General features: G+C 27.1%; 2 protein-coding genes across 5 annotated transcripts in view; one reads left to right on the forward strand and one right to left on the reverse strand.

Moving 5' to 3' along the window:
- Positions 1-13,131, forward strand: part of LOC147814401 (uncharacterized) — a 129,737-nt gene that overhangs the window by 90,742 nt on the left and 25,864 nt on the right. Inside the window, exon 1 of one of the 4 annotated variants that reach the window (XR_015431242.1) lies at positions 5,812-6,054. The exons of the other annotated variants lie outside the window; for them this stretch is intronic. The gene's annotated coding sequence lies outside the window, so the exon portion shown is untranslated. Of the gene's footprint in view, positions 1-5,811; positions 6,055-13,131 lie in introns of those variants that run through there. 4 annotated transcript variants of the gene reach the window in all.
- Positions 1,951-5,022, reverse strand: LOC147814407 (uncharacterized). Its single transcript, XM_087155591.1, has 3 exons — positions 4,597-5,022; positions 3,679-3,729; positions 1,951-2,450 (listed from the first exon to the last, which is right to left on the reverse strand). The coding sequence occupies exons 1-3, from the start codon at positions 4,606-4,608 to the stop codon at positions 1,974-1,976; spliced, it is 540 nt and encodes a 179-aa protein (XP_087011717.1). The 5' UTR covers positions 4,609-5,022; the 3' UTR covers positions 1,951-1,973.

Consider the following 13,131-nt stretch of genomic DNA (forward strand, 5'->3'; position numbering starts at 1 on the left):
AAATAGTAAGGAATCTTCAGTTCGTAATTTCATCAAAATGTAGTTCCTTAACTTTTCAAAATAAAGGTTCATACCTTGAAATTGATGCCAAAGCCCTTGAAATTCAAATATTTCAGTGTAAGCCCTGACTATTTCAGACAAGCATTGTTTGTCCCACTGTTGACACTCTCCAAAAATAAATTTTTTAAAAACTACTATAAATTCAGTTTATTTGAATCTTTAACGGTTAATTGTCATATCTCTTAGTGTCAGAAAAATATTATATATATATAAATATGGGTCATTTTCACAAAAACAGTCATTTTCATGTCCCCAGTATATTTTATGTTTGTTTTACAGCTTACGAAAAAAAAAAATTCAGGGAAAGTGTCCTTCAGAATGCAAGCTAACAAAAGAATAAAAATAAAATTATAAATTTTCATTTTTTATTTATTTTAGGTAATTAAAATATACCAATATGTCATTCCCTCACTTGTCCCCACTGCTGATTTAAAAAAAGAAAAAAATTGTTTCTGAAACAAAATTTTTTTTTTTTACAAATTCGTGATTTTAATTTCAGAATACTGAAATATAGAATTCAGAAAATCAATTTTAAATTTAATTTCTGATAAAAATATTAACACAGCACTATTTTAAACTTTGTCCCCAGTGTTTCGCGTCATTCCCTCACAACAATGTTCTTATCACCTGCAATCTTCTTAGAATAAAAATATTTTAATAAAAACTTCAGAAGTTAACAACTGGCATCATAGAACAAAATTGCAGTATGTTTCCATCTTCCACTTAAAGAAGCTTTGCTGTGGAATAAATTTGAATGAATCAAACCAGGTAAAATTTTTTACATTTGTCATTCCCTCATGTCATTTTATAGAGTAAAATAAAATACAACTTCATCGAGAAAGTGGATAATTATATGCTGCTTTCTTGTATGAATATAATTGTATGTGATTGACTTCAGAAATTAATTAGGCCTAACTGTTATTTTCAAATTTTATTGAATTCGTCATTCCCTCACTAGTGTATAAAGTGAGGGAATGACGCTGAAGTGAGGGAATGATTCAAGATGAGTATATTATTAATTTTTTTTTTTTTTTGTTCAATCGTGCCAGCCAATTTTATTTCCCAATCCTGTAAAAACTATTTAATATATAAGACTAAATTATAATAAATACTAGATATACTTAGTATGTTATCATTTTCAAACTTTAGGTAGATGTAACTTAGATAAAAACATGTATTAAAATAAATCGGGACTTTCATTTCCGGACTTTCATTTTCCGGAATTTTTAAATTTTTTTGTCTTTTTTTCCAGTTTTTTGTTATTTTTATTATTATTTTTCTCTTTTTTCCCCTTTCTTCATTGTTCTGCAATTTTTCCGTTGTTTTCTCTACATTTTGATTGCTTCAGTGTTATGATAATGTACATAAACATAATTTTTAAAACACATGTGACTGAAGAAAGAGGCATAAATAATAAAATAAAGATGTTAGACCTTTCTTTCAGAGTAAAGAAAAAAAATGTTCGTGATTTTTCAAATTGTTTCAGTGTTATGATAATGTACATAATCATAATTTTTAAAACACATGTGGCTGGAAGGAGAGGTATATATACCCAAAACAGATGCCAGACCTATCATAAAATTATTTTGTAGAAGATTTAAATTCGAAAAAATATTTTCGTTTCCAAAAATTTATTCGAACTCTAAATTAAAAAAGGAGGGATAATTTAAATCATAAATTTTTGATATTTTGCAATGTGAAAAACTATCCTTGGAATACTTGTATATTATGAGATATTAATAGACCGATGAATAACATTTCTAATTTACTATAAGATTTTATGAAGGTTATTTAACTTCTAAAAGAGTTTACAATAAACTGTGTCAGATAGATCTCAAACATAAAAGAGCAACCATTTTACAAAAAAAAGTAATAATAATTTTATTTCCTATTTATTTACACAAATTGTTGACTTAATAACCATATCTGGCATAAGGAAGAGTCCCTAATAATGCACTTGCTAATCCATATCCACCATATCCTGCACCATAACCAAGGCCATTATATCCAAGGCCATTGTATCCAAGGCCACCATAACCACCATACCCGTAGCCTAATCCAGCATTTCCAGAATAACCATGTCCTTGAGCAACATGACCATATCCAGCATATCCTCCATAGAGATGGCCATGAGCAGGGGCTGATGAGTGAATGTGAACGGCAGCTGGATTCTGGTTGGCAGTTCCTGGTTCGTTGGTCTTTACTTGAGCTCTGAAGCCACCGTGATCAGCTACGTAGTTGATCTGTCTGTGGATACCACGATCGTCTGTAAATCCGTAGCTTCCTGTCACATGACCACCAGTTCCGGATTCTTCTCTGTGTTGTTCACCATGTTTGTCTTTGATGCTGTAACCAAACTTGTAAGGCTTTGGTGCATGATGACCATGGTCCTATAAATAAAGTTAAAATGCAATTGATTTTAAAAACTAATAATTATATCTGAAAAAACGCATAAGTGTAACTTTCACGTCATAAAATTCTTAGAACATATAAAAAAATTTATTCTAAAAGCAATTATAATCATTAAAATGCTCAAATCCATTAATATTAATTGAAACTTCATAAAAAAATTGCATTTTTCAAAATTGCATTTTATAACATTTTAAAAAGTATGTTGATCTCCCAAGTATTATCTAAAAACTTGATAGATTTGGATAAACTTAGCGAAACAAAAAGCAATCAATAACGAAATTTCAGGCAAAGAATTTTCTAAATTCAATCTTTAAGTAATTGGTAAGGTGGTTAAATATTTATCATGATTTGAGCAAAACTTTCGTGAATCATTCAATTTATTAAAATTTTCAAGCAATTGAAATAAATGATCATTTGCTTTTTTTATATTTTCATAAAATGTTGTGTTCTTAATTTATTTCTTATTAAGATCAGATTTCATTAAAATTTAAGAAGTATAACTCCGTACTTCATCTTAATTTTAGTTATTTTTAATAATTTCTATTTTGTTTAATTAGTAATATTCGACTACATTCGTGACGATACTTGATTTGTTTTGTTGATGAGAATGAGATAATTACGTAGAAAAATTCCTCACTAAAGTTTCAATTGATAAATGTTGGTTTCACTTACATTTTTTATTTCTATGAAGCTTACATTGGAATCGGTAAAATTTAGTTTAAATTAGTTTATATTAATTTTCATTTAGCTCTGTGCTTCCCTTTTTGATATAAATAACAATATGAAACAGTATAGTAATTTATATTTAACTTATTTTATAAAACGAAATGTCAGAGAAAAATTTGTTCACTGACGAGTAAAATGATAACTGCTAACATCAATCAAATTTTCTGTCATCGACATTATATTATAATAAGCATATTTTAAAAATATAATGAAATAGATTTCATTTTAAATATTTTTTATTCTAGAGTATTGATATTATTCAAAAAACAAAGTTTAAAAGCATAGGTATATCTTTATAATTAATTTAAAGTTTCAGATAAAATAATCGCAAAGAAAAACAAAAATAAATTGATACAACTTTCAAAATAACATAAACTATGAGTAGATTATTACCAAAATACCAAAGACAATTTATTTATTGCTTTTGTTATTTATTCAACAAAATACTGTGAAATATTGATAAAAACATGTACATATTACCACAGGAGGGTGTGCAAAAGCAACAAGAATTATAGCAGATAAGATAACAACCTGTAAAAAATCAAAGAAAAATTATACCTAATTGCAATGCTATATTAAGGAATATTAAATAATTTTTTTGCGTAGTACGTAAACAGCGGTGTTATTTTGGATAAAGTATGTATTGTACATGATTTTGGGCAATATTTATTATACATCATCTTGTATTTAGATAGCATTACTTATATTTACCTTTTGCTACTTATATTACATATACATCTTGCATTTATATTTATTTGCAAAGGCATATTGCGAGGGAATAAATTTATCAAAAATATCTGTTACTATTTGCCAAATATTATATCTTATACTTTTTTTAACTATTTTTATCATAGAAGAAATTTTTAGCATCAAATGAATCTTAGCGAAGAGCAACTTTTAAAAAAATATCTCATAATAAATGCCCTGAAATTTTTCTCTCCTGTCTATGTCATATTAATTGAGCATTAATTTCTCTAATTACTTCCTTGATATTTTTGAGAAAAAAAATTTTGAAACCACTTATATGTATTTTATCTAAAATTTGTAGATATACGTATACCTAAAGCATGCAAACATTTATACTAGAAGTGGTTTTGCCATTTTTAAATTTTCTTACACAATAAATACATGCACACAATAAAAGTTCAGCAAAAGTTCAAAGTTTACAAATTTTATGACAAATAAGTTTTTTTGAAAATGACAATACAAAGTAAATATCTAAATTTAATTTTTTTAATTTAATTGAAATGGTATTTAAATGCATTGCAAGTAGAAATTACTATCGAAAAACAATCAAAAATGATAAAACGTTCATACTGAAACCTTTTGAAAGTTAACGAAATAGAAATAAAGTATAAAATGGATCATATGTTTTTAAACAATGAGCAAAGTTCTTACCTGGGAAATCATATTGTAGTGTCTTAAAGACCGATGAAAGATCTATGCTCAAAATCTTTTCTTCGAGTCATTTATATAGTTGTGGAAAAACATATTAATGCCTGTTTGACAAGAATTCAAATCATTTTAATGCTTCAATTATTCTGTTGAACTTGTTCTTCATGTTGTTTTCTGGAACGTTACAGCCGTTAAAAATAACTCTAATTTTTTTACAAGTTTTGTAATACAATAATGAACCATTCATTGACAAGCATTTTTTTTATAATTCCTTACTTATACTAATGTAATTAATTTTCACTAAGAATCTTAAAATAAGAAATTCAGTAACACTTATATCAAATTTCTTCATGGAATGCGAAAAAAATATAGTTCATAATAGAAAAAGATATGTTGTAATATTTTATACAAACAAAAATTGATTTGAATGTTAAAAAACAAAAACAGTTTTCTTCACCGATTCCAAAAACATAAGAGAATTAAAAAAAACTAATAAGTCAATTTATTACATAAATTGCACCCTTAGTTACAAAATCACATTTTTTAAAAGAAACTAGGCATATTTCGTAGATTTTTAAATGTGTTAAAAATGTCAAATTTGCAAAACGATAAAATGGTTTTCTCTTCAAAAACTACTGTCACAAAATTCATCTCGAAACGTTTTACACAAAATATGCATTTCATCTACAATGTTTTCCAGTAAAATTTCTCTAATTTCATGTTTTCTAAGTGAAAGAATGAAGTATTCAGTGATTATTGAGAGTACAGAAATTTATTTTATGAATTTTCTCTACAAAACCTATAATTTTTAAACAGTGAAATAATTTATGGGATTCTCCTGTAATATCGGGTTGTATCATTTTGTTTTCTGCCAGTTGTTTCGTCAGCAGTTTCCAGAAATACCAACAAAATTCAGAGTCTTTCTCAAAGAAAACATAACAAACAATTTAATGTTTAAGTTAATAATATAATGGTGAATTTAGTAAACAATTTAGCAAAATGCATTGCAAGAGCTATATTTTTAATAAAGGAACCTTTTATATCTGCCTCTTAATAAATTAGTCTTTTTCACACTCAAAACAATTTATTTGTTACGTTTGTAAATCATTTTACTCAATTCAAAACGACGTCTATAGCTATAGAAGATTGGAAAAAAAATTTGGCAGTCTTTTTTAAAAAAATGTGTTTTAATTGGGTACTTGTACTTCAGCGGGAGCTGAACTGACCGCCATTATGGAGCAAACAGCTTGCTAGGTACGCGGAGTTAACATTAACGTGAGAGCTTGAAGCACATTTCGACACTTAAAATAACTGCACAGTGATGAATTGGGCAAACAGTTTCACAAAAACAAAGGATTTCTAACGTAAGGATTTCCATCAAATCTCGAAAGAGAGAAGAAATGGGTAATTAATTGCAGAAGATATAACTGGCAGCCTAGAAGTGGAACTCGCTTCTATGAGGTAAATACTCATTTATTTATAATGAATTACATTTATTTACTTATATATGCAGTATATAAACGACCTTGAGTTGTTAGAATTCGCTTCTAAATGTTTGTTTTTGTCTGTTTCTTTAAAAATAAATAAGTTAATTATTTTTCCAGGTTACTTAAATTGTTCAGCTCCAATTATATATCAAGTATAAGGATTTTAATTTAAAATTGCATTTGTTAAGTAAATATTTATTTAAAATATGACCTTTTAACAATATTTCGTAATTAATTTAGCAATTTTGAGTGTTTGTGAGGAATAAAATCAAATAAATTAAGACAAGAGATTGGCTAAATAAGTATTCGCTAAACTTATCTCAGAATAGCCAACTTTTGTATTCACTCTTAAGTGTTTCCTTTTGTTCCTTTAAAAATAAATTATCTGTTTCTAATTGTACTTTAGTTTTATTCACTAATATATCATATAATTAGCTTTTTAATTAAAAAATTTGAAAAAAAAAACTACTAATCTTGCATCTATTTTAATGCTTTACATTTCAGGTTATTTTTAATTCGAAATAACTATTTGAAGTAGAATTTTATTTTATTTTAATACCATTCGTAGGACAGGACCTTTCAAGCGTTTGAGTGATTCGTTTACATCATTAATATTCCCTTCATCTCAGTTGAATTTTAATACTTATTTGCAGAAAAACTTTATAAAAAATACCAAAACCCACTAAATGGTTTCTACAAAATAAATATTAAAATTATTTTGAAATAAGGAAGTATGACTATAATAAAATTTTTTGAATGGTTGGATATAATTCAGTTTAATTCTTAAATATAAATTGATAATTATGTGGTCTAACATTAAATTATTACGAAAATTACTGTCTCGAATGTACTTATTAGGTTAAAATTAGGTTCTGTTTGCGTATTTTATTAATAAAATTAAATTTAAACATCAAGTTAATGAATTGTTAACTTTAACTGCTTATTATGAGGCTAGTTATTTATTGCTGGACAAAATTATGCTTAATAAATGATTTTTTTTTGGGGGGGGGAATTCATAATAATTGCAAAGAGCTCTTAAGATTCTTTTTTTAGAAAGCTTCATCTCCCTTATAGTCTTTTAGGGAAAAAATCCTTTTAAAACTGTACTTTTTATCACTGGTCTTGTCAGAAATATTGAAAAGCTTTGAACGAATTCGTAGTAGTCATTATGCAGTGTATATTATTATCGCAAATAGGAAATCTTAAAAATGATTAATTTTCATGATTTCATTTGAATGGAAATATTTCCATCGTAACGTTTTATTAAGATTGCAGCAAATTAACACATTATTTTAGTTTGAGGTACCAGTATAAATATTCAACGTCGAACAGATTTATCTGTGACCCAAAAATCTTGAACGGGTTTTTATTAACTAATATAAGTCATTTTATTTACTATTATAAGTCATTATCACTTGTTAAATTTCTCTAAAACATTAAATTTAGGTTTTTTGTCAATTCTTTGAAAAATATGTCCTTGAATATGAAATTAAATGAAAAAAGACAATTGTATCAAATTATATATGCATATAAAAACGCATTTATCTATTTTGGAAGAATGAAGTATGAAAAAAAGGAGCACTAGATTTTGAAGTTTTTGAAAATAAGATGCTAAATATGGCCATAACATAAACAGGCCTTTTCACCACCCTTCCGAAAAATCGGCCTTTTTTCACTGAGTAAAAAATTCCGAATCAAATTACAGCAAGAAGCTCTAGCACCCTGGGTATATCATCCGTAAAATGCATATTATCGTAAAATTTTGCATACTAATTCTTACACTAATATTTAATTAATTAGTGTGATTCAATGATTTTACATCATTTATTACAGTAATAATTACGATGCATCAAAATTTTTGTTCTTTAAAATTATACTGTAAAAAGTTTGCCGGCACTCTGAGTGCCTTTAATTTTTGCATTAATTTGATCCTGAAGATTTACAATTCGGTGTTTTAAAAATATTTAAATTTTTTAATGTCACGAGCGGGGCAAGATGTATTCATTCTCATTAAAAACTAGTTACATAATTTCAATTTATTCATTCAATAATGAATGATAAATATATGTTGCAAAAATAAAATTTGTAAACAGTTATTATTTATGCAGTTTCTATTGAGAAATATCCATATTTCTTGTTATGTGCTGGATAGCTAATATATATAATTTCTACTATTTATTTATTTATTTTTGAAACAAATTTTTTTTCATATTATACTAAATATTAAGGAATCTTCAGTTCGTAATTTCATCAAAATGTAGTTCATTAACTTTTCAAAATAAAGGTTCATAGCGAGAAATTGATACCAAAGCCCTTGAAATTCAAATATTTCAGTGTAAGCCCTGACTATTTCAGACAAGCATTGTTTGTCCCACTGTTGCCACTCTCCAAAAATAAATTTGTTAAAAACTACTATAAATTCAGTTTATTTGAATCTTTAACGGTTGATTGTCATATCTCTTAGTGTCAGAAAAATATTATATATATATATATATATATATATATATATATATATATATATATATATATATATATATATATATATATATATATATATATATATATATATATATATATATATATATATATATATATATATATGTAACATAAAAAGCTTCAATTGATCTTTTTATGTTAGTTTCTTTGTTATAAAACTTCATCCTAATTAATTATTCTAAACGAAATACTTTCTCACACTTTTAAAAGCCACATCCTGTTCTTAAATCTATTTTTGGCTCAAGTATGCATTTAATTAAGAGCAGGACATTTTTCCCTTTGCTCTTGTGTGGGAAACGTTCGATCTATTTCATAAACCAATTGCAACTACTAAGATTTCCCTCTTTCCCTAAATGAAGACATTTTACGGATTTTACTTTGCAAGATTTTCCCTAACATATAACCAAGGAGCGCAACTTTTCATGTGCACTTTTACTCAATCTCATGACTGCTCTTGTCTAATAATTAATAAATAAATTTTGTACCCTCCTTCCCGACCTATGACCTGTTTTAATCCTTCCACTCGGCAACGACGTTATAAGTCGCCAGGATTAAACGGTCGGGAACGGGGTACGGTACATCAACGATATGGAATATCTCTCATTTAAAATTAAATAAATCAACTTCGGAAGAGGGTACTTCAAAAATATGGAATAACTTCAAATCATTTATTCAAATGGACATTTGGTAAATAAGCAGTCAAATTCTTCTTCAACTTATGGCAATAATTAATTCATCCTGTATCTTCATCAAAAAAAAAATAATCTCTTCAATCATCAAACGTTTAGTTTATTATAAATTATACCTACGCACAGTGGAACTAAACGATCATCCGTTTTCCATGTCTATGCTGCATATTTTGTCTACGTTCCTGAGAATACTAGAAAGCTGAGCTTCAATTCCTTCCTTGGACTAAAAAGAATAACTGCATCGAATTCCTGTTAATTAAAATGTTTTATTGAAACTATCCCTTTGAGAAAGCGTTGATTTTGCCACTCTTGAGTGCTGAGCTGGATCTTATCGTCGATGAATAATTGTTCTCACACCCACGATGGTCTACTTAAATACTCGACATTCAAAAGAAAAATAAGCTTCAATTTCTCCGTCACTATTGGTGTTAATTTACGATTCATCTTAACGAAGAAACAAATTTTTTCCCTAGCAGTTCACGTCTTTGGTTTTGGAATTGTGTTTACGGAATTTCAACGCATTCCCATCTCTGTTGTGGTTTTCAAAATATCTCGGACTAATTCGAACTTTTTCACGTATCCTTTGAGTTAAAGTTTTTTACATTCTCATAAAACAATTTCTTAATTGACTATGATTTTAATTTTTTCCCAGATTTGATGTTTCAAAGTGAAACTACTTTTTATATATTGATAGTATGTACTGAAATTTTTATTTCCTTAAATTTTTATTTTCAGTTAATTGATTTATTTGATTGAAAAGTGTTTCAAGAAATTATTTTCATATTGTTTTATGTGTTACAGCTTCTATGATTTTTTGAGTAGTAGAAATTATGTTTTTGTTTTACAGTGATTAGGGTTTAAATGAAAATGCCATTTAAATTTTTTTTCTTTTCGTAATGCAACTGCAATAATTATTGAGATTCACTTTTAATATATGAATGCAATTACGGTGTGGCAAAAATTAAATTAGGAAATGTTATAACTCATACAAATAGTTAGAAAAATGAACAAAATACTTGTTGTTAGAATTTGAATTGAAGAGTAACCAAACATTAATGCTTGAGTCCAACGTTGGTAATTAGTTCAAAGCTCTGTTCTAGCTCAGTAATTTCCACAAACAAATCGTTTCTTTATTTCTGAACTTTAATTCCAGCATACAGATAGGAAAATGATCAAACACAAATTGAAAAATTTAGTAACCAAATTCACTTCAAAAACACGTAAGAAATAGAAATGAAAATATTTGAATTCCCTAACAATTGTGACAAATTGAATTACCAATTAAGATCTCTGCACAAAAATTACTTTAAAAAAATGTCCGAACTAAAATTTTGGAAAAAAAAAAATTATGTCCAAAAAGAAAGAATGAAAGATATAAATGAAAAAAAGAAATAAAAGGTAATTTGCAAATAAACCAAACTTGCACTTCAGATTAAAAATAAGGAAAATAGCTAGGTCAGTCAAATTTTAAAAACTGATTTACCTTAATACCATATTAAATTTGAAAGCTTTGTTTTGGATTTCAATTAGCGATAAATTGTGTTAAACGGGTTGTAATGTAAAATCTGAGAAGACTGATCATCTTTTCTGATTATAAAAGCAATTTGTCTTTACATTTTTCCTGAAATCCGGGTTAATAATTGCAATCAAAATACCAAGAAAGAAAATAAAAGTACAAATAAATAAATATAAAGAAAGTAGAAAGAAAAGAAAGTAGAAAGAAAAATAAGAGAGAAAAGGAAAAGAAAAGATTTTACAGAAGGCAAATTTTGGACATAAAAAAAAAAAAAAATTTCAAATAGCAGAATTGAAAATGATCTTGTGTTTTCTAATATTCTTGAGACTAAATATGATAATGGTGCGTAACATTGTCAAAATTATGTTGACAGAATTGTGCAAATCCAAGAAAATTAATTAATTCCTAACTTCAGGTGATTTTGAAAAAAAAAATTTCCAAATATTTTGCTATTAAAGTGACAAAAAATGAAAGGTAAATAATAAATAAAGTGAAATAAAGACAATATTGAAATCTTGGACTTCAGAATAACAACCACTGTGTCATTTTTTTTTTTCAGACAAGGTAAACAATACTCAAATCTAATTTCAGATTGAAATTTTTCCAGGAAAAATGTTTTTTGTATTTTGTGTTTTATATTTTAAATTACACATTTCTAACAAATGTTTATAAATTTTTATCATGATTGAAGAGTTAACTTAAATTGTGTTTTTATGAAGAATACTTCTTATAGTGAAAAAGCTGTGTTGTGATTTTTAAACAAAAGATTTTTGAAACTGAAAAAACTGTTAAGTAAAAAAAAAAAAAAACTGTTGAAAATGAAAATTTTAAAATTGCTGATAATGCTACTACAGATTTTTGATTGTGTTAAATTTTTTACAATGAGAACATATGTAAATGTTTTATAATTTATATTACTTTTATATATTGTTACCATTACAAATTTGGTTATTTTATTTGTACTTCTACCATAGGGAAGATTTTGCAAATGGATAATTTTTTAAAATTTTGGATTGTAATTAAACATTATTGGCGAGGGGGGATGTAACATAAAAAGCTTCAATTGATCTTTTTATGTTAGTTTCTTTGTTATAAAACTTCATCCTAATTAATTATTCTAAACGAAATACTTTCTCACACTTTTAAAAGCCACATCCTGTTCTTAAATCTATTTTTGGCTCAAGTATGCATTTAATTAAGAGCAGGACATTTTTCCCTTTGCTCTTGTGTGGGAAACGTTCGATCTATTTCATAAACCAATTGCAACTACTAAGATTTCCCTCTTTCCCTAAATGAAGACATTTTACGGATTTTACTTTGCAAGATTTTCCCTAACACATAACCAAGGAGCGCAACTTTTCATGTGCACTTTTACTCAATCTCATGACTGCTCTTGTCTAATAATTAATAAATAAATTTTGTACCCTCCTTCCCGACCTATGACCTGTTTTAATCCTTCCACTCGGCAACGACGTTATATATATATATATATATATATATATATATATATATATATATATATATATATATATATATATATATATATATATATATATATATATATATATATATATATATATATATATATATATATATATATATATATATATATATATAAAAATCTCTTGTCACAGTTTTAGTGGTTAAACTCCTCCTAAACGGCTGGATCGATTTTGATGAAATTTTATATGTATATTCAGTAGGTATGAGAATAGGTTTATAACTAATTTTTTTTCCATTTTTTGGACAGATTTAACGTATATTTTAAATATATCTTTATTTAATCATATTCCAATCCAAACTAGACATAGAAACCTGATAAATCAAAAAGTAATATTCACGCACGTTGCAACAATTCACTTTAAACTCTAATACTTATGCTCGCCCTTAAAAGAAGAGCATCAAATATATTTGCAAGTATGTGAATAAAGGCAGTGATATGGCAGTATTTCGAGTTGAAAATACCAATGTGACCGCTTTTCCAGTGAATAACAACGACGAAATAACGCTCTACCAAATTGGCCGGTACATCAGCTCCAGTGAAGCTGTTTGTCGCAACTTTGGATTCCCTATTCATGATCCTACCGTTAGTCATTTAGCCGTCCATCTTGAAAACGGTCAGCGCGTATATTTCACGAACGAGACAGCGATTGACAGAGCTATAAATCCACCAAGAACTACACTCACCGAATTTTTTTGAATTGTGTAATCGTGCGGATGCGTTTGATGCCTTTGCACAGACATTACTCTGTTCAGAAGTACCACACTATTTCACATGGGCTCAAACAAAAAGAAATGGACTTCCCGCAAGCAAGGCACACCGATGAAGGCCGTTGTCCCGGTTTATTCA

Source organism: Parasteatoda tepidariorum, chromosome 2, assembly GCF_982258835.1.
Source record: "Parasteatoda tepidariorum strain Cologne lab strain chromosome 2, Ptep-v5.0, whole genome shotgun sequence".
Classification (NCBI taxonomy): domain Eukaryota; kingdom Metazoa; phylum Arthropoda; class Arachnida; order Araneae; family Theridiidae; genus Parasteatoda; species Parasteatoda tepidariorum.